At 36.1% G+C, this 23,545-nt stretch overlaps 1 protein-coding gene across 3 annotated transcripts in view; it reads right to left on the bottom strand.

The window, feature by feature from the left end:
* The window catches only part of CTNNA3 (catenin alpha 3), a 1,910,358-nt gene that overhangs the window by 1,387,032 nt on the left and 499,781 nt on the right, over positions 1 to 23,545 (bottom strand). For all 3 annotated transcript variants that reach the window (XM_027530426.1, XM_027530429.1, XM_027530428.1), the window contains exon 7: positions 18,161 to 18,364. In XM_027530426.1, coding sequence (XP_027386227.1) covers positions 18,161 to 18,364 — 204 coding nt within the window. The remainder of the gene's footprint in view (positions 1 to 18,160; positions 18,365 to 23,545) is intronic.

Genomic DNA, 23,545 nt, shown 5'->3' on the forward strand with positions numbered 1-23,545 from the left:
CAAGTTCTCCAAAATCAATACATGGTTTAACATAATTCTTATAAAAATCACCGAAATTTTTTGTAGATACAGATAAGATTATCCTAAAACTTATATGAAAAGTCTAAAAAGCTAGAAAAACTAAAGAAACTTTGAAATAGAAGAATAAAGCAGGAAGAATAACTGTAAGCATTTTCAAGACTAAGTATAAACCTATAGTAATCAATACACTGTGGTATTGATCAAGGGATAGACAAATAGTTCAATAGCACAGAGAGTCAATTCTAAAGGAAATCAATCCTGAATATTCATTGGAAGGACTGATGCTGAAGCTGAAGCCCCAGTACTTTGACCACCTGCTGAGAAAAGCCGACTCATTAGAAAAGACCGTGATGCTATGAAAGATTGAAGGCAGGAGGAAAAGGGGATGACAGAGAATGAGATGGTTGGATGGCATCATGACTCAAAGGACATGAGTTTGAGCAAGCTCTGGGAGATGGGGAAGGACAGGGAAGCCTTCAGTCCATGGGATCACAAAGAGTCGGACATGACTGAGTGACTGAAGAATAGAATTGACAAAGACGCAAAAGTAATTGGGTAGAAGAAAGTAATCCATTTCAACAGATAGTGCTTGAGTGTTTGGATATGAATAGACAAAAAACTAACCTTGAGAAAAATCTCACATCTCATAAAAAGGTAACTCAAAATGAATCATAAATGTGAAATGTAAATTTAAAACATGAAACTATAAAATTTTAAAGAAAATCTTTAGCACCTAGAACTTAGTGAACAGTTCTTAGACACAAAAACTACAATACATAAAAAAAAAACCTGATAAGATTGTCTTATCAGCTGCAGACTGCAAGAAAACATTTGCAAATCCCATATCTGAAAATTTTCTCATATCTAGAATATATATAGAACTCTTAAACAACAGCAAAATACAAACAATCTAATTTAAAAATTGGCCAAAAAACATGATGAACCATTTCACTGAATAGTATACACAGATAGCAAATAAGCATATGAAAAGATGTTTGCTATCTCCAGCTATTAGGGAAACATATGTTAAAAATATGATCTTCAATGAGTACATAACTATTAGAAGAACTAACATAAAAATATTAAATATACCAAATGTTGGTCAGGGTGCAGAATAACAATGCCTCTTGTAGGTGGAAATATTAAAAAAAAAAAAACAACCAGCCATTCTGGAAAATAGTTTGGGAGTTTCTTATAAACTAAACATTTATTTGCCCTATGACCCAGTAATCACACATGTATACCTATGGTGGATTCATTTTGATATTCGGCAAAACTAATACAATTTGTAAAGTTTAAAAATAAAATAAAATTAAAAAAAAAAGTTTCAGTTTAGCAAGACACACAGCTGTACTGTATAAAATTATACGTGTGGTCAACAGTACTGTATTGTACACTTAAAAATATCTTAGGGTAGATCTCATATTGTGTTCTTACCACAGTAAAATAAAATTTAAGAGAGAATTAAAGGTCCATTATGACGACTAAATTTTAAATTAAAAAAAATCACACTTCTTGGCATTTATCTCAGAAAAATGAAAACTTATGTCTATACAAAATCCTGTACACAACTTTTCACAGAAGCTCTGTTTGTAATAGCCCCAAACTGATAACAATAAAAATGTCCAACAATTGCTGAAGGGCATAATAACCTGTGGTACATTCATACCGTTGGCATATGAAGAATTAATTATCAATATATGAAACTGGGATGGATTTCTAGGGCATCAGGCTGAGTGAAAAACCTTAGTCTCAAAAGATTACATACTGTATGATTCCACTTAATGAAATATTTCAGAAAACATAAAATGATAGAAATGGACAACAGGTTAGCATTTGCCAGGGCTTAAGGATGGTGGGATGCCAGGGCAGGGTGTTGGGTATTGATATACTATAGTTACATATGATACAACCAATGCAGGAAATTGGGCAAAAGGTACACAGAAACCCTCTGAGCTATCTTCACAACTTCCTCTGAATTTATAATTATTGCCAAACAAAAGTTTTTCTTTGTAGAAAATTTAATTATCATATACAGGAATAACATCAACAAAAAGAAGGTCTATTAGTCTATGTATAAACATTATTAACACTTTGTTACACTGTTATCTTTATTTTAAAATCAAATCTAAAATATATGTGTATTTCACACTGCTCTATTTAAAATGGATAACCAACAAGGACCTACTGTGTAGAACATGGAACTCTGCTCAATGTTATGTGGCAGCCTGAACAGGAGGGGAATCTGGGGGAGAATGAAAACAACTATATGTATAGCTGAGTACCTTTGAAGTTCACCTAAAAGTATCACAACATTCTTAATCATACTCCAAAATTAATTAAAAAAATTTGTTAAGTTTTTGTTTAATCTTTGTTTCAAGTCTTTGAGAGGCATTCCTGGAAGTGTGATAACCCCAAATTGAGAGAAGATGGGCAAGTTTTCCCATACTGTCTAAACAGCTCATTATAAAAGTAACCATCAAGTAGATTCACTTACTTCTAGTTCACAAACTTCTAGATTTTACATAAAGGTCAGAAACTAGATAAAATAAGCAGCAAATTCTTGTAAAGGAGTTATAAAATTAGAAAGAGCGTCTGTTTCTACAAAAGACATGACTATCAGAAATAGTGATTATCATCTCTCTGCTACGCATCAAAACAAAAGAGAAAAATAAGTTGTAAGCCAACTGCCCCGTTGTTAAGCCAACTGCCATACTTACAGTACTGCCAATTTTGTGGGGGGTTTGCATATTTCATTCTCTGAGCCCCTGCTACTATGCTTAAAATTGCCCCAAAGGAAAGAAGACTTAGTAACCACAGAGGCTGAATGAACACTTGCTCGTGACAGTTCTCTAGCATAAATTATATAATCACTCAGCATTCAATCATTCTGATTCAATGCCACTGAAAAGAGCAGGTGATCATCATGTACATTTTGGGAATATCAATTGTGGATGACCTGGAAAAGTTTCAAAGTCACTTCTTAAATGCAATTATGGACATCATTACAGCAAAATTACACCCAGTCACAAATAAGCCTTATTAAAAATGAAATTCTGCAACAGGTCACTTAACTAGGTTTTTTGTTTTGTTTTCTCATTGGGAATAGTCACTTTTGCATTACAGGCAGATTCTTTACTGTTTGAGCCACTAGGGAAGCCCTTTCAATAGAATCTTGACTTCTAATCAGATAAGGTTTACCTACTTCACATCTGTTATGAAGATATCTTTGGTGGTTTTATTTTTAACATAGGACTTATATGAAAGATTTGTAGAGATTAACTAAATCTATTCTTTGAGCAAACTGCAGGAGATAGTGAGGGACAAGGAAAACTGGCATGCTACAGTCCATGGGGTCACAAAGAGTTGGACACAACTTAGTGACTGAACAACAATGCTTTGCACTATATCAGTTTTTGTCTTCTTCCTTACAAAGCTGTTGTTAAAAACCCTTGACCACTATGGCTAAGGGGATAGTCTACTCATCTTTTGTACCTTCTAGGCAGTTCCTCAGGATTCCCTGGTGGCTCAGATGCTAAAGAGCCTGCCTGCAATGTGGGAGACCTGGGTTCAATCCCTGGGTCAGGAAGATCCCCTGGAGAAGGAAATGGCAACCCACTCCACTATTCTTGCCTGGAACATCCCATGGACAGAGGAGCTTGGCAGACCACAGTCCATGGGGTCGCAAAGAGTTGGAGTGATGTTTTGCATATACTGAACTAAATAAAATACATTATTTAAGTTAATTTCACCTGCTTCTTTTACTTACATGGCTACCAGAAAATTTTAAGTTATATTTGACTCAGATATTATCTAGTTTGCATAATATTTCCACTGGAAAGCACTGACTCTGATAATAAACTAAATCATATTTCCATTGTGTAGCACAATGGTAGTTCATGGTGTTTACATCATTAAATAATCTTCAGGCATTTTAATTACCTCATGCTAAATCTTATGTGAGATACATAAGCACATTAGAAATCAGTATTTTGGTATTTCTATAAAACTGATTTCCTTTCCTGAGATTTAAATACACAGTTTACATTTAATATACCTGTATGTTTAGTATATAATTGCAGCAATTCCTTTTATGTAAGATTTCAAAGTTTCTCAGAGTATCTCTATATGACCCCTGATTACGATTATGTATTAATTTTCTATTGCTACTGTAATGAGTAACCACAAATGTAGTGATTTGATACTAACTTATTACCTTACCGCTACATAAGGCAGAAGTATAAAACTGGCCTAAAATAAAGGTGTCAGGAAGGCAATGTTCTTCTCAGAGGCACCAGATGAGAACTGATCATTTGGGTTATTGGAAGATTTTCCAGACATCAGTTGAAGGCAATTTCCAGGATTTAGAAGCTCTCCTTGGATCATGGCCCTCTTCCTCCAACTTTAAAGCCAATGTTGGGCTTCACTTCACAGACCCACAAGCCCTGTACTTGCCCAGCTTCAAGACTGACAAAAGAACCCAAGTCAGAGACCAGTAGTTTAAAGCAGCGGTCCCCAACCCTTTTGGCACTAGGGACTTGTTTCATGAAGACAGTTTTTCCACAGGATGAGCAGGCAGATGGTTTCAAGATGACTCAAGTGCTTTACATTCATTGTGCACTTCATTTCTATTATTATTACATCAGCTCCACCTCAGATCATCAGGCATTAGGTCCAAGAAGTTGGGGAACCCTGGGTTTAATGGCTGGGAGAGCTTACCCATCTGAAGCAAGGTCCTGGAGAAAGGCCCAGAAATGTGCGGCAGACACTAGCAGGACATGGTGACAAAGCAGGACAGTCTTTGCTCTCAGGAGGAGGATGGAGATTGCAGGTTATTAGGGAAGTGATGTCAGGTGGGTTCTTTAGTTACCAGGGAAACCAGCAGAGGGCCACGTACCTCACTGCCCCTTTGATAAGAACAATCATCAGCTGGGACCTGGAGTAAGTATGTAGAAAGGTCAGGCAGGTGGGTGAAATATAGATGAAGCAGGCACTAGTCAGGCAGGAGATGTACAAGAGCAAAAGAATGGCTATCTTTAGTGGCCTGACCATATAGCTAGCAATGGCTAATTGACTCTCTCATGCTTTGAATCTCTCTTTCTTCCACCACACCTTTCTCTGATCCAGTCAAGAAAGGTTCTCTGGTTTCAAGTAACTGTTTAGATTGATCCCACCTATTTAATCAAGCTTAATCACTCCATCACAAATCCCTGTACATCTGCAAAATCCCTTGTACCATGTAAAGTGAAGTGTTCATAGTTTTCAGGGATGAGAGTGGACATCTGCTGGGGGTGGGGTGGGGCATTATTCTGCCTACCACCGATAGGAATCAACTTTTTACAGGGAAATAAAACTCCTTATAGATATATCCTTGCCATATATAAATGTAAGAAAAGTATTTTTCAAATAAGGTACCTTGCTCTCAGACTGAATCATATTGATAATCTAAATCCATTAGGACATTAGAGATTTACTTCAAGTTTGTAGGAATGTCAAACTAAAATAGTTAAACGCAGCTCTGGGACATTAAAGCAAACAACCATTGGAGTAATAAAGCTTTGCAGTCAATAACCTCAGCTGAGTTTTTCAGATACTAGCTGTGATAGTTATGTCTAAAGAAAACATTAAGGCAAATATAGTTTCAATTTATCTATTAGAAGAAAACAAGCAAATTAAGTCATGTCAGAATTCAAAAAGCTCTTTTATTATGTTTATAAGACTTTAAAACATATATTAAAATTTCTGATTTTAAAAAAAGGACCCAAATAGGATGAGGTAATGTATAGATCACTAACAATCTTCTCCAACTAATTATTAAGTATAATCAATAGCCAGGCAAATCAACTGCACAATTGTTTATCTGTGTCTGACTGGCTAAACTTATTTTGCACAGAAATAGAACTACAAGTTGACCTTTGATCCTGAACTTGTATTATAATGTTGTAGTAACTTTTTATTCAGAGCCTATCTACAATATTTCATTAAGAAATATTGAATATGCTTCAATGGTAAAAGGTTCTAGTACAAATTCCAATGTAGCAGGGTATGAGGGGATCCAAGCAGTTCTCAGAACACCAGCTGGGTGTCCTATGCTGCTGCTGATAAGTCGCTTCAGTCGTGTCTGACTCTGTGTGACCCCATAGACAGCAGCCCACCAGGTTCCCCCATCCCTGGGATTCTCCAGGCAAGAACACTGGAGTGGGTTGCCATTTCCTTCTCCAATGCATGACACTGAAAATTGAAAGTGAAGTCGCTCAGTCGTGTCTGACTCCTAGTGACCCCATGGACTGCAGCCTACCAGGCTCCTCAGTCCATGGGATTTTCCAGGCAAGAGTACTGGAGTGGGTTGCCATTGCCTATAATTCAATTCAATTCTGATACTGCTGCTGCTGCTAAGTCACTTCAGTTGTGTCCGACTCTGTTCGACCCCGGAGACAGCAGCCCACCAGGCTCCCCCGTCCCTGGGATTCTCCAGGCAAGGACACTGGAGTGGGTTGCCATTTCCTTCTCCAATGCAGGAAAGTGAAAAGTGAAAATGAAGTTGCTCAGTCATGTCCGACTCTTAGCGACCCCATGGACTGCACCCTACCAGGCTCCTCAATCCATGGGATTTTCCAGGCAAGAGTACTGGAGTGGGTTGCCATTGCCTTCTAATTCTGACACTACCTACCTTTAGATAGCATCAGATTCCACAGGTAAGGCTTCAGCTCTGCAAACAGCCTGCCTACCCCACCCCACATCAAATGCCAATAATAAGTTCAGATTGTTACCTATGCATCGGACCATCTGGCTATAAACCACAGGTTCCCACTAACCCTTCCTCAGGTTCAATTAATTTACTAGAGCAACTCAGAACTCAGAGAAACATTTTACTTAGTATTAATAGATTATAATATATGGCTGTATCTCAAGAACAGCTAGATGGAAGAGATGCATAGGACAAGGCACGTAGAAAGGGGTGCAAAGCTTCCATGCCTCTCCAGATGCACCACTATTCCTGACCCTCCACGTCCTCATCAGTCCAGAAGCTCTCCGAACCCTGTCCTTTTCGGGTTTATATGGAGGCTTCATTACATCACTGCATAAATCATTGGCCATTGGTGATTGAACTCAACCTTCAGTGCCTCTCCCTTCCCTGGGATTCAGGAGGATAGGACTGAAAGTTCCAATCTTCTAATTACATGGTGGATTCTCCTGGCAACTAGCCTCCATTCCTAGGTCCAAAAGTTACCTCATTAACATAACAATAGACATCTTTAGTACTTTCATCCCTTAGAAAATTTCAAGGGTTTTAGAAGCTCTGTGCCAGAAGTGGGACGAAGACCAAATAAATATTTCTTATTACAAACCACAATTTTACAAATGGAAATTGATCTATAAAGAAAAACCTACTAAGATGATATTATCAGAGACTCATAATTCAGGTCTGCCCCTTGGCTCAGAGGCTAACGTGTCTGCCCACAATGCGGGAGACCTGGGTTCGATCCCTGGGTCTGGAAGATCCCCTGGAGAAGGAAATAGCAACTCACTCCAGTACTCTTGCCTGGAGAATCCCATGGATGGAGGAGCCTGGTGGGCTACAGTCCATGGGGTCTCAAAGAGTCAGACACGACTGAGCAACTTCACTTACTTACCACTTACTTAAAGAAAGATAGGTTTAAATTGAAATACAGCCTATTTTGAAAGCAAAGAAAAATCAAATATTTGCAAGCAACCTATCTGTAAACTAATGGTCAGTAGTTAGTCGCATATCCCCTTTTCTCCTTTCCCCTTCATTTCATCCAAATGGAACTGTTTCTATTCCCCATACCAAATGCACTCTGCTGACTCCTGCTTCTGTGTCTTTGCACAGGCTGTTACCCCCACTCTTGAATTCCTACCTTCACCTGATAAGAGCTTTCTCCTCTGGGATGCCTTCCCTGTTCAGTCCTAAGTTGAGCCACTTCCTAGTTGCTGCTATTACTGGACTTAGCCCTGACAAGCATTTCAGCTCATATTGTGCTCTATTTTACTTACTTGCTTATATGTCTGATTTCCCTTGACAGCTAAGACTGAGATTGCTCAAACCGAAATCACCAGTTGTAAGCACAGTGTCTCTAGAACTATGTGACTAGAAATTGCAATAACACTAGTAAAATTTTAACTCAAACTTTGTATTTTAGCTATATTTAATGGTTAATACAAAATCTATCAATAATATATGTTAAATTCCTCTTAAAATCCTTCGTAAGTATTATCCTACCTATAATACACAGTCATATAATAGTCTGCTTGGAACAGTCCTGACTTATGCCTTTTATATATCTATTAAGGCCTGTTAATCATCTCATCTCCATTTCTCAAAAGTATCCTGATTTGAATGACAAATTATATGATTACCTTAAATTTCCTGAACATTATCAATGGCAAATTAAATACTACAGAAGATCAAATATTTCAAAGCCTACAAAAGAAAAACTTTTTATTTTTGCAATTAACTGTTACACTGGATTCTATGATGCTTCACTCAGATCCCCTTTTCAATTCGAAATAACAGCTTCTGACAGCTTGTAGCTTTGTCCCTGTCCAGGATCAGAGTCTCAGCTACAGGGAACTGCCCCATACAAGGTTACACTGTTTCCAAAGGTGGCCCACAGGTAACGAACAACAGCTGTAAGGACAAAAAGACTCTCTCCTCAGTTCAGTTCAGTTCAGTCGCTCAGTCGTGTCTGACTCTTTGCGACCCCATAAATCGCAGCAGGCCAGGCCTCCCTGTCCAACACCAACTCCTGGAGTTCACCCAGACTCACGTCCATCGAGTCAGTGATGCCATCCAGCCATCTCATCTTCTATTGTCCCCTTTTCCTCCTGCCCCCAATCCCTCCCAGCATTAGAGTCTTTTCTAATGAGTCAACTCTTCGCATGAGGTGGACAAAGTACTGGAGTTTCAGCTTTAGCATCATTCCTTCCAAAGAAATCCCAGGGCTGAACACCTTCAGAATGGACTGGTTGGATCTCCTTGCAGTCCAAGGGACTCTCAAGAGTCTTCTACAACACCACAGTTCAAAAGCATCAATTCTTTGGCGCTCAGCTTTCTTCACAGTCCAACTCTCACATCCATACATGACCACAGGACAAACCATAGGCTTGACTAGACGGACCTTTGTTGGCAAAGTAATGTCTCTGCTTTTGAATATGCTATCCAGGTTGGTCATAACTTTCCTTCCAAGGAGTAAGTGTCTTTTAATTTCATGGCTGCAGTCACCATCCGCAGTATTTTGGAGCCCAGAAAAATAAAGTCTGACACTGTTTCCACTGTTTCCCCATCTATTTCCCATGAAGTGATGGGACCAGATGCCATGATCTTTGTTTTCTGAATGTTGAACTTTAAGCCAACTTTTTCACTCTCCTCTTTCACTTTCATCAAGAGGCTTTTTAGTTCCTCTTCACTTTCTGCCATAAAGGTGGTGTCATCCGCATATCTGAGGTTATTGATATTTCTCCCAGCAATCTTGATTCCAGAGTGTGCTTCCTCCAGCCCAGCGTTTCTCATGATGTACTCTGCATATAAGTTAAATAAGTTTGGGACAACTGTGAGGGGCCAGCCTATCTCCAGGTCTTTCCATAGAATGGCTGAGATTTCTATTGCAAGTCAGCTTCTCCCCTCTGCCCAATCCTGCCTTCTTCACTGCCTTCCATGTATAACTCCCAAGAGAGCACTCCAATAAATCTTCATGCCACGCTTAACCTCCAGGTTACCTGACCTAAGATAGCACTCTTTCTCTTCTTTGTAGTATCCTCTCCTGGTTATGAAGTATGCTGGGCTCAGGAACCTTATTTTTTGTCCAAGTTTGAACTGACACTGCATGCCAGGACTCTTGCTTCCTATTTGTTCTTTTCTTTTCTATCATTTAACCCATTTTTCTTTTTATGTAACATAAATCTGAATAAAGCCCAGGGTTTAAAAAAACACATAGCAAAGACTTTTGAGAACTATATGAGCAGTACCTGAACATTGGCGGGTAAAGGAATCCATTTCTTGAGAAAGGGACATTTGAAACAATCCACAGAGTGAATGACTAACCTGCTCCACAAATATTAGAAATCATGACTGTCTCTGCTGGAAGGCAAAAGATGAAAACAAAAGACTCTCAGCCTTCAGGCTTTCTGGTCTAGGGTATATAATCTTTAGGGACGTCCATCTGTATATTCTTCTTTGCACAGAAACTATATTGCCACTTTATGATATCCTCTATTAATTTCTAGTTTATTTTTATTTTATGCAAATTACCTCTTTCTCTTCCTGTGCTCTGGCTCTATCCAGGTACTTCTCCTTCCCCTTTTTTAAAAATAATTATAGCTATCTACCTTTTTTATTTTAGCTTTTCTTTTTAATTCAATAATCATGTAGCCTACGTCTCTGCAGGGATCTCTCTATTAACTTTTAAGAAAGACTAAAACATTAGTTCACAAATAAAAGATCCATGGGAAGAGTTCATTCCCTCGAAAGAAGAATCTATAAGCCTCCTTTTCCCCAGTGAGCACTGCATGAATTCCTCTTAAATATAAAAATGATCTTTATTAGCCAGATTTGGATAATTCCAAAATTAGCTTGTTAAGAAAGATTGAGTAATTATTTAAAAAATCAGCCCTCCAGTAACTCAGGAACCTTTGGGAAGAGTAAGACTAAAACCCAAAGCAGTTGAAACAATACCATCTTATTTGTAAAACAATTCATAGACTAGATACCTCCCACTTCCTTGTTCTTAAAAAAGGCACAGAAAAGAAAGCAAGAAATACAAAATCAAATTTAGCCCTTTTAATCAGAACTCCACCATTTATTATTTCTCTCAACTCCCTAATTGTTGAATTCTTGGCTTATACATCACAACTTCAAAATCTGTCTCCAGTTTCCTTGATTTTAACAATTCCTTTCTATGTTCTTGAATTTTGATTTCATGTTATAATATGAGTTTGGTTCATCTCTCTGATTTTAGAATATCTACTATTGTACAAACCTGTAAGGAAACTATTTGCTTATCTTCCTCCTCTTACTTCTTCATTAGCTGAGGTAGTAAAATTCAGATCTATAAACTAAACCACATGGTTTCCAACATACTCAAAAACTAGTCACTATGATGGCATAATTGACAAATTTAAGGATAAAAAATATAAAGCATCTAAAACAGTGAACTGATCCAATAACGATCAACTCTAAATGCAGTCCGTGAAGAAAGGAAGGAAGGAAGAAAGGAAGAAAAGAGAAAGGAAGGAAGGAAGAGAGGGAGGGAGTGAGGGCAGGGAGGAAGGAAAGAAAAGGAAATAGACTTGGAAGCTGCCTGTACATTTTTAGAATTTTAATTCTAATTTGTCTCTAGAATTTGAATAGTCGTTGCATACAGATCATCCTAAGTGCTTTACCCTTTTAACTTGAGAAATAAGGCTGAAGTTACTTTCAAAATGGTTTTTCAAAAGAGAGGTGAAAAATCCCCATAATCTCTGATTCAGACACCAAATCTTTGGTGTCTTCACTGAATCTATATAATTCCCCAAGATTGGGAATGAATTAAACCCAAGATACACAAATGAAATTGGTCTCTAAATATAAAAAGCACCTCATTTGCTTTTTAACTCACTCAACAAATATGTAACAAGAATCAACAATACAATATGCTTTCACATAAAACAGCAAAAAGAAAACATCAGGCTAGTGAGGTCTGCAAATACAAATTGGGCCCTTTATGCAGCTCAAGAGTATTCATGTACTCTAGTGGTGCCATCTCTCATTCAACTCTCTAACATTCTTCTGTAGTAAAGTACCAATCTGTAAACTTCAAAAATAATTCTACATCCCCTGATGATCCTCTCTTCAACAACACATACAAAGTTAACATCAACAGGATTTCAATCCAACACCAGAAAAATAGTCATGTCTGCTAATTCTTAGTACTAAAGCATGATGACCACCCATCTCCATTTTCACCTGCTATAGAGAAACCACCATTTAAAAGTGACTGATTTCCTTCTAAAATCCTTCCTTCTTTAGAGAGCCTCCTTGTTCCACCCCGTCTAGGTGACGAATTCTTTAATTATATTATACATCAGAGAAGATGGTCTAGACCTAACCAATCCTGGAGGCATAACAAAGTTGGCAGAAATACCTAAGAAAAATAAACTTCTATGTTTTAAAAGACAAAAGCTAAACTTTCTCTGATACTGAATGTTCACTGGAGTATATTTTTTAATGAATAAAAATCCTGTTTTGAAATATAACAAGAGGTGGATCCAAATGTAGAGATTGTGATGAGAAAATTTTGTTTCTGAATATTCACATTGATTTTTAGAAGAGAACTATACTTTGCAAAATAAGACCTTTTATCACAGGAAGTCTACTATATAAATTTAGTAGATATTTGAAAGTCATTCCATTTGAGTGCCAAAGAATTGATGCTTTTGAACTGTGGTGTTGGAGAAGACTCTTGAGAGTCCCTTGGACTGCAAGGAGATCCAACCAGTCCATTCTAAAGGAGATCAGCCCTGGGTATTCTTTGGAAGGAATGATTCTAAAGCTGAAACTCCAGTACTTTGGCCACCTCATGTGAAGAATTGACTCATTGGAAAAGACTCTGACGCTGGAAGGGATTGGGGGCAGGAGGAAAAGGGGACGACAGAGGATGAGATGGCTGGATGGCATCACCAACTCAATGAACGTGAGTTTGAGTGAACTCCGGGAGTTGGTGATGGACAGGGAGGCCTGGTGTGCTGCGATTCATGGGGTCGAAAAGAGTCGGACACGACTGAGCGACTGAACTGAACTGAACATGGCATGTATAATATGTAATAATTTTATTCATTCTTTCATTCAAAAATACAATATTTTTTTTGTATTTTGTAAAATAAAAATGCCAAGCATTGTGCCTGGGACTTCAGATAAAACAGTAAATAAAACAGACATGCGATCTGCCTGTAAAGAGTGCAGGCAAAGTGAGTATGGGATATAAACTACAATGGATTTGAAGCATAAGGATTGATAATGATTCTACAGAAGAGACTAGGAAAGACTAGTACTAGGTATATGGCCATGAGTCACCCAAAGACATCCATGTCCACATTCCTAGAACCTGTGACTGTTAAGTATACCTGTGGCAGATTCATGTTGATATATGGCAAAACCAATACAATATTGTAAAGTTAAAAAATAAAAAAATAATTAAAAAAGTAAAAAAAAAAAAAAAAAAGAACTTTGCAAAAGAAATTAAGGTCAAGGGTCATAAAATGGGATGATTATTTTGAATAATACCAGTGCACTGAATCTAATCACATGAGTCCTAAAAAAGTGGAAAACCTTTCCTGGCTGTAGTCAGAGAAAGAGATGTGAGGGCAGAAGCAAGGTTAGAGAGATGTGACACTGCTGTCTTTGAAGACAGAGGAAGATGGCATTGAACCAAGGAATGTGGGTGATCTCCAGAAGCTAAAAAAGGCAAAGAAATAAGTTTTTTCCCGACAGTCTCCAGAAAAGAATATATATGTATGTTTAAAATGAAAATATTAGAGCAAACATATATTATCATATGTTTAAGTAGTTGTCTATTTTATTTGTTATAGACCCATCTGGACTCACATATTACGAATTTATTACTCAGTTCAGTTCAGTCACTCATTCGTGTCCAACTCTCTGTGACCCCACAGACTGCAGTACACCAGGCTTCCCTGTCCATCACCAAGTCCCAGAGCTTACTCAAACTCATGCCCATAGAGTTGGTGATGCCATCCAACTTATTGAACATACAGCTTCAGTCAAAAATGATTGAGACTTGCTGATCAGTTTAAGGAAGTAAAGTTATTTAGATTCAAACTGGTCCCATGAATTGAGCTTGAGAAAAACATAAACTATATTTATTTCACACCATTGATTATGTTCTGAACTCAATAAACTTGCAAAATTTGAAGCCTTGAAGTCACAGTCACATAAAAGATCCACAGATCATGATGAGAGTTAACCTTGCTTTAACTTTTCCTGGTTATATTCATTGCATCTGAATTATTATTAAGCATTTACCCTATTAAGATAGTTCAATAACAAAAGCTCCAAACTAATCTGAAAAGCAAGTCAGACCCACCAAATGAAACACAACACTCCTTAAACTAGTGAGTTGAAGACCTTGGTATGCGAGTTGTCCTGAAATATTTGACCGAACTCAGAAAGGTTTGAGTTCAGCTAGTTTCAGGAAAGTACATTCTCTTTCATTCCAGCTACTGAAACAGTTATAGAGAAGCATTATTTGTGATAGAAACCTAGAGTAAAAGTAAACCTGGAAATTTTTTCTGATAATATACTCCACAGTGGTTCCTGCTGTTTAAAACCAAAATTCATTGGCTTGCTCAGATACTCATATTAGGCCCAAAATTCTGCACTTGTATATAAAAAGGAACTATTATACTGATTTGGGATGCTTTTTCATAATGTGATAAGTGCAAATTTGTTTATTAATAGGTTACACTTATCAATAAAATATTAAGATATCGTGCATATGAGTAGGTTTCTGACCCTGTAGACCACCACTGCTTAACTGTAGCTTCTCCGGCTCTCATCTCTATACCAATGTGAGGGCAGCTTACCAGACAGTATCCACATACACACACTAAGTCTTTCATTCCCTGAGAAAAAAGTGCCTTCCTCAACACATATTTAACCTTATGCCCTAGGAAAAATGAATATATAAATATTCTTAGATCACCCAAAGAACAAGCTTTCTCACCTCTGTGTATTTCCTTTCCCGTTCTCTTGTTCTCACCATTAAACCTCTCTACGTTTTCTCCACAGTTATCATGTAAATATAATAAATAAATACAAATGAAATGCTTCGGGCACATTGTCATTTAAACTGTAAAAGCTGAGATGAAGCAAGCACTAATTCAATTTCCCTGTATCCACATAGTAATTACTGAACACCTGCTCCTGAAAGGCACACAATGGTGGGGCCAGAGACACAGCCCTTGCTCTCCTAAAGCTTCTGACCAGTGGAGAAGACAAATAGGCAAACACAGGAATTCCAACAAGCATGAGAGCTATAAAGGGGAAAGCGCCATGAAGGAGAGCTATTTAATGGGATGTTTGCACTCATTTACCCGAAGGAGAGAAAAGGAAACATGGGAAAGAGGAGGAGGAGGAAGAAGAAGGTATCCATCAATCATGAAGAGTAGTGCAATCTAATCAATTAAATAACTGAGAAATATCTGAATTCCTACAATTAAGTCTACCTTTAAAAAATGAAAATTAAAATAATTATCTGGACAAGCTTAAAAAAAAAGCTACTTACCTTCGATCTCAATTATTTGGACGTTATAGATGGAAGAGTCTTTCCACCTCACTCATAATAGAGAACTTACCTTTCTTAAACCAAAATATCTAACAGAAAGATATTAGTAACATAAATAAGTTTTGTAAATTTGACAAATGGGCCTTGAAACTGAACATCAGAATAAAACCTCATTAAAAAAAAAGCAAAAGACAAACAAAAATTTTCATATTTTTGTGCCTAACCTAGCATATTTGATACCTAGAATAGATACTTTTTAAATGACCCCCTACTCTATATGACAAATTACTTTTCAGTGATAATCATTATTTTCCTGATTGGCTCCTTAACTTTAAAGCAGTTGACAATTTCAGAAGAGAAACAGATTTCAAGTTGTTATTAAATTGAATAAAATATTTCATGTATGAAATTTTCACTTATCTAAAAAATTATAACCTCCTGCAATTTATACTGTTTCATTGTTAGAATTTTAAAATTAAAATAAAAATTCCAAGTGATCACATGAAGTAACAGAATTAAAGTAATTCTATTTCTAGTTCTTTGTCTTTACAACCACTGGGTCATCCTTGTCCATACTGAATCTGCTGTGTAAATCTATAAAGAATATAATGTTTATTAAAGGCTAATCATAAAAATGTGCTAATTTGAATTATACATACATATATATTATTAAAACTCAACAGTAACCACTGTAATTATTTAGGATTTAGAGAAAAAAATGAATTTGTGAAAAACATTATCACGGACTTTGAGAATTGCTGGTGCAGAACAACTTTTACTTGGCTTTATTATTTTTATAAATTTCTAGAGGTGATGCACATTCTCAATGATTGCACCCAAGGCAGAATGTTCCCATAACTTCATTCTCTGCATGAAAAGTTTTTAACCCAAAGTTGAAGAAAGCTATAAAACCACCACTATTTGTATGTGATATATATGTTTATTATATACAGGAACAGCTTCAGTGGCCTGGGCAAAAGGCATCATGTTCAGAACGGAGCCCCATGCTTGGATTTTAATGTTTTGAAATTCGTAATAATCTTTGAATTTGTGTATTTAAGTGAAGTCTGATGGGGCAATAAAGCATATATCCTGGACTCACAAGCAGTCCGGACTTCCAGTACTTCAAGGAACAGATCTTCAGCCAACTGTTCCCCAACCCAGCAATTGCTGCCACCCTCCACTCCTGGTGGGAGCCTCAATACAAAGCAGGATGGGTGGGAGGCATGGGTGGGGCTACAAAAGTATGTGAGAATCTATGTGCTCCTGCAAGTATCCCTATGCCCCAGAGAACCAAACATTAAATAGAAAATAAAAATCACCTCTCTTGGGTCAATCAAGACTGTTAAAAAAGGAAAAGCTTTCATTTTTTCCCCTGCTTATGAACAGGCCTTACATTTTCACTTTGAACTGGGCTGCACAATTATGTAGCCATCCTTGCCTATGTATGTAGGTGAGTATCTGCATGTGCATGCTAACTTTATCTTATTTAATAAAATAAATTTACCTATAATTTTATAATTTATAAATTAACATATATATGTAACTTTACCATATTTTATCTACAAAATGAAAATAATAATTTTAATAGTTTATACTTCAAGGGAGAAGGAATTTCAACACAATATTATCTTCTGAGTTTCTTAGAATTGGTGAATTCCCTTTAAAAATCTTTCACTAAAAATATATTATATGATAAAAATAGTGATATTCCAGCTTCAGAAACAGGACATGACATTACTAATATGTTCTTATTAACAGAATCTGCTTTGCAACTTTGATTTCTTGACAGGCTAGAGATTTTTGGTCAGGAGCCAAAGTCATCAAATATTAAGAGTATGGAGATACATCAAATGTGTTGAAGTATCCTTAAAACTCACTAATTTTAGCACATTTCCATTATTCACAAAAATTACTTATACTGAACAATCCTAAATCTTCAACCTCACATGTAAAAAATGGTATGCTTTGTAACTCATCATTTTCAAAATATACCTTCATAACTCTTCAATTATCCCACTTAAAGCAGATGAACAAAATATTTCTATTATACATTTTTTTCTTTTCCTTACCTCTATTATTTAAGGAGTCAAAATCCATGATATTGAATATATAGCTGATGATGACCTTAAGACTTTCTTATTTAAAAAATGAAACTAAGTAGTCATAGTTACTCCTTAGATGGATGTATATAAATATATATATTAGATATAGATATATAAAGACTACATCATAAATAAATATATATGTGAAATGATACCAAAAGAACTTTGAAACAAATATTTTTGCATTTGTCTAAATTCAGACTTCATTTCTAATATTCCTGAGAGAGAGCTAAAACTGCAAGAAATCTATGACATTATATCATATTTTAAAAAGGTGCACAGCAAGGAAGATCCAGAGCAGCCAAAAATAAAAAAACAAATTTTTTTTAATGTCCCCTGATCCCGATAGCATTGACTTTACCCAACATCATCTAAATTTTAACTCTTATTCAACAATGTAATCCTGAGCAACCTACCCTTTTCTTTGTCTTCTTTTTATCCTTTAAATTGATGGGCAACTCCAGTTTCCTTTCCCCAATCCTGACTCCCTTCTCCAACTAGAATTTAAATACTGTATCAAGCAAAACAATCAGATAGAAATAACCTTCTGGTTGAATTCCATCCCTAAAAACTCCTATCTCCTTGCTGTACTCTGGGAGCAGTTCATGCAGAAGCCAACTCAAAAGCTCAATCCATGTAAAATCATGTACTCATTCATAATTTATTACATTTTGTACACTGAAAGAACCTCAGCACATTCCCAATGTATGGGGTCAGGGAAAACCGGTTACCTACATTGTTCATGTACTCTGAAAGCAGGTCCTGGAGAGCCTGGCGAATGGCATTGCATTCTGCAATAATCCGCTCCCGATGGAAATCTCTTGTGCAGGAAGAGTCGGCCAACAGAGCAGCACCACTGATAATGGCTTCAAGGCGTTTCTCTAGGGACGGTCTTATTTCCTCCTCAGTCACTGTGAGTGGATCCAAGACAATTAAACTCTAAAGGAAAGACATATTTCGATGGTTAGAACTCCATGATATTCTAATTTTTTTATTATTATGTTTTCACATTTAGAATGCATACCTGATGAGAAAGAGAATTGTGTTTTTACTGCCTCACCCAGTTCACACATCATTCTATAAAGCAGTTATTATTCATGTAACAAAAATTGTGAAATTACGAGCACTGGTTCTAGTGTCAGTCAAATCTGTATTCAAATCTTGCCCTTCCCACTCATCAATGGTGCAAGTTCACTCAGGTGTCCTATGTACTGTAAGCCTCACCTTCCTGATCTGTAAAACTGGAATACTAACATTGTTTATCTCATAAAACTTCTCTAAGAATGATATGAATGCTTAATATAGTGACTGGCACATATTAACTGTTCTTTACAATGGTCATTTTCATATAGCACTTCATTGTTTACAAAATGTTTTCACCTATATTATCTCATCTTGACAACACTATAAAGAGGTAGGCAGCAAAGATATTGTTAACCACACATTTCAATCAATGGTGAAAGAGGCTGAGACTGTCTTGCTGCTGCTGCTGCTGCTAAGTAGCTTCAGTCGTGTCTGACTCTGTGTGACCCCATGGACTGCAGCCTACCAGGCTTCTCCGTCCCTGGGATTCTCCAGGCAAGAACACTGGAGTGGGTTGCCATTTCTTTCTCCAATGCATGAAAGTGGAAAGTGAAAGTGAAGTCATTCAGTCGTGTCTGACTCTTAGCGACCCCATGGACTGCAGCCCTCCAGGCTCCTCCATCCATGGGATTTTCCAGGCAAGAGTACTGGAGTGGGGTGCCACTGCCTTCTCCGAGACTGTCTTACCCAAGGTCATTAAGCTAATAGGTGAAGTTCAAGCAAGTATTCAGGTCTTATAATACCTAATTCAATAGTGTTTTCATTATGCCTCACTGCAAATCAACACTCTAATTAACCTTAACACAAACATATCAAAGAGAATTCTGAATTTTAATTATTCATTTTGAAAGTAAAATTTCATCTTCCTGTTGATTACAACTTCCAGCCACTTCCCAACACTGGAAGCTCACATGGTATTTTTAAGGTTTCCATTAGATGTGTCTTCAGGAAATAGAAGACAAGATAATCTACAGACTTTGAAGAAAGGGTAGAAAATATGAGGCTCTACAGGTCCTTTATTAAGATACATCAAGAAAGGAAACTTTTCAAGGTTTGGGCATAATGTGATAATTAGAGAAAGAATATCAAATAAAAGCTCTCTGTAGATGCTTTAACATAAAAGGAAATCATATAGTGATCTTCAAAATATGTGTGTATGTGTGAGTCTTTACAGTCAAAAACACACTAAAAATCACTGATCTTCAGAGTGTAGCTTTAAAAGCTACAGCTCCAGACCAAGATAGGAGGATAAAATCATTATGAAGAGAAAATATAATTTTGAAACAATTACACAAAAAGAGAAAATAGTGCTGTGTAATGTTCATATATGATATAATTTAAAATATAAACTAGAAAAAGATCTTATAGAAAATTGGTTAAATATCTTATATTTATATCCTGTCTTCAATGAAAATTTCTACTTCTCCCTCTCTCTGTCCCTCTCTCTTTCTTCCACTGCTACTGCTGCTGCTAAGTCACTTCAGTCGCGTCCGACTCTGTGTGATCCCATAGACGGCAGCCCACCAGGCTCCCCCGTCCCTGGGATTCTCCAGGCAAGAACACTGGAATGGGTTGCCATTTCCTTCTCCAATGCATGAAAGTGAAAAGTGAAAGGGAAGTCACTCAGTTGTGTCCGACTCTTCACGACCCCATCGACTGCAGCCTACCAGGCTCCTCCGTCCATGGGATTTGCCAGGCAAGAGTACTGGAGTGTGGTGCCATCGCCTTGTCCATTTCTTCCCCTAACCACCATTTATTTTCAAGGTTAACTTCTCTGTCTGTGCTCTGATCTCAAGCCCTCTTCAGTTGTTCCTTTCTTACATTTTGAGTTCATCTTAAGAGTCTAGTATGTACCAGATAGTAGGAATTGGTAATGAAATGGAGAACATCCTTGCCTTCACCTCTAGGGCTCACAGCCTAGAGGTACTGACAAATAGTAACCAAATAATCACACAAATAAAGAATTACAATGTGAATGTGTTGTTGTTGTTATTCGGTCACCAAATTATATCCAATCTGAAATGAAAGAATTGATAGTTAAGAATTAATTGACCAGGCATCAGTTCAGTTCAGTTCAGTTGCTCAGTCGTGTCTGACTCTTTGTGACCCCACGAATCACAGCATGCCAGGCATACCTCTGGGCAATTTGGTGTGTAATCAAGATGATTAAAGGCAAAGCAGATATGAGTTCCAGAGAACTCACTGGATTCTAAGAGAGGGTTTTGGATTTCGACAGAACAATGGAATTGAAAATTTTGAGGAAATCTTATACAGATCTTATTTTATCAAATCAACTTAAACAGGTATCTGGGTTATAATTATGTGAAACTTAAAGCAAGAGGCAAAATACTCTGAAACCTGGAAACAAACCAAAGTTAAGAGACAGATTCTATCTCTAGAATAATATAGTTAAAGCATCCAATCTGAACTTAAAGGGACACAGAAAACTACCTTAAAGACTGAGAGTTGTGTAATCAGAAACAGAATATATGCTGGGCTAATCTATATAATAGTACTATAGAAAAATCAGATCCTATAAAAAAAATGATCAAATTATAAAATCATATGCACATTCACAGGTATTTTAACATTTAAAAGATGTATATGATCCTGCACTGAGAGTGTGGTAACCAACCCAATTTAGAATGCACTAAATCTTTTACTGGAGTAGCTGTAGTTTAAATCGTCATTGTTAATCTTTTTTTTTTTTTTTTTCTGTTGTACCCTAGAGCCTATCTTTCAGGAAAGAACAAATAATGTAAGGGTTATTTTATTCAATATGAGTTATGGTGAAAGAAAACCCTGTGGCCTTGAGAAACATAGAAAGGTTAACATTTGAGAAGATTGAGATGATGGCTCTCATGTATTTGGAAGTGAACAATGTGAGGTGAATCTATACAAAATGAGTTGGAAAGATTGCCAGAATATATTGCAGAATAAAAAAATTTCAGAGTAATATGTGCAGTGCATATATATTAGAAAAAAACAAGCACATTATAATGCTTGATATTTTCTCTGAGTATATATAAGTATATTGGAGGCTAGGAAAAAGTTTAAGTGCCATGACAATTGCTATCTCTGAAAAGAATTGGATTGGAATGGTGGTCAAATTTTTAATTTTTAAATTATAGCCTAATTGTGTACTACTTCTGAAATTGCAAACTAATTGAAAATAAAAATTCTTAAAAATTTTAAAAGAGGAAATGGCAATTATGAATCAAACATTTATTATTATTTTGGATTCTAGAAATTAATAAACTATTTTGGAATCATAACAGAAAGATATAATGTTCCCAGTATTTACCAGATGAAATATATCAAGTTTTTATATCAATTAACTTGAAGGATTTTAATTTTCCTATGTTGTTTCATCATTTCAAACATGTTTAGTTAATATATGTCTTTTAAAAAATAAAGACATGTGACCTCAAATACCAGGGCACTCTTTTTCAGTGAGCTTAGAAGTCAGAACACCCTGAGTGTGAATCTTGCTCTTTCACCCACATTGAGAAAGTGATTTAAACTGCCTGAGTTTATTTCATTCATGTAGAGTGGGGAAAATAAAACCTGTGCCTTTCATACAAGATTTTATATAATGTAGCTTTATAACTATTTTAAGAACTGGTGGGATAGGTCCCATCTCCATTTCCTTGTACTATAATTTTTACCTTTATATGCACTACCATCTATGCCAGATGGTCAGCACATAGAGTACTACAAAGAAAGCTACACTTGCTAAAACAGAAATCTCTGCACATTACACAGATGTGTATCATATAGTCATCCATTCTATATAAATATTTATTAATCATCTAATATAGTTCAGATTCTAAGCAAGACTCTGGTCATGCCTTACCAGGACATGTAGGAAGTTATAAAAAAAATCTTGAACAAGCTAAAGCATAAAACCAATAAGCTTGGAAAAAGTTTTCTGTGTTTTAATAAACATGATGTAATAAACCCCATTCATCATTCAAACACTCTATCTTCTGATGAGATAGATGCGATTTACATTCAAAACACTAAAAGTCTTACACCTTTTCTCCAAAGTGAAATTGCCTATCAAAAGAGATGTGGCTATGATTTTAATCAAGTATCAACATTCTTCACAAAAACACATGCAGTGCTTCAAGTTGAGAGCAGCAGAAGTAATAACCACAAAGCATAAATAATGTTTCCCAAGCAACTATATTATCAGTCTTCAGAGTGAGTGATAAAAATGGAACAAAATTTCTCCTTAAGACTATCAACAGAATATGCTACTGAGAGAACTCACAGGCTCTCCTTTGTCTGGTATATCTCTTACTGTAATGTGTTTCCACTTAAATAACCTAAAGAATGGAAACTTCAGATATAAAAAAATATAAAAAGGCAAAATGTGAAAAATAAACTATAAATTAGCAAGATTATCAATAAATATAATTAGTAAATTAGTGTAAATTACAAACTTTACTACATATTCATTTATATAAAATAAAAATATATATAACTCACATTCTATTTATAGAATATAATTACATATATTCTATAAATATAATATATATTATATATATATATAATATATAAATACATATAATTACAACAGAAGAATATTTTAGAAAGTCATTCAATATTCTTGTTAAACAAATTAGATGTATACATACTACCTTAAATTTTTTTTCTCTAAATTATAGGTGAAAAACACTTAAATAGCCCAATGAGTACTATGATAGTGGCTTTACCAGAACACCAATAAAAATTTTCAGTTATCTACTTAATTTTACCTGAGATAGTAACCTCTTCTAGACATATTTCTGTCAAGAGTTCAACAATTCAATCCATGCCCCGCACCACATCATGGATTGTTTGCTTCAGTTTTTATCTGGTTATATCAATAAAAAAATAAACCTTCAAAGATTCTTCTATTTTCAAAATCTCTGTTTAAAAGATTTTTAACATAAGCACTTCCATGTTGTTTTCATTATACTACTGAATTTAATATTGAATAAATCTTAGTATATATTTTTAACAGAATATTGCTGACTAAGGCAACATATT

The sequence above is a fragment of the Bos indicus x Bos taurus genome, chromosome 28 (genome assembly GCF_003369695.1).
Source record: "Bos indicus x Bos taurus breed Angus x Brahman F1 hybrid chromosome 28, Bos_hybrid_MaternalHap_v2.0, whole genome shotgun sequence".
NCBI classification, from domain to species: Eukaryota; Metazoa; Chordata; class Mammalia; order Artiodactyla; family Bovidae; genus Bos; species Bos indicus x Bos taurus.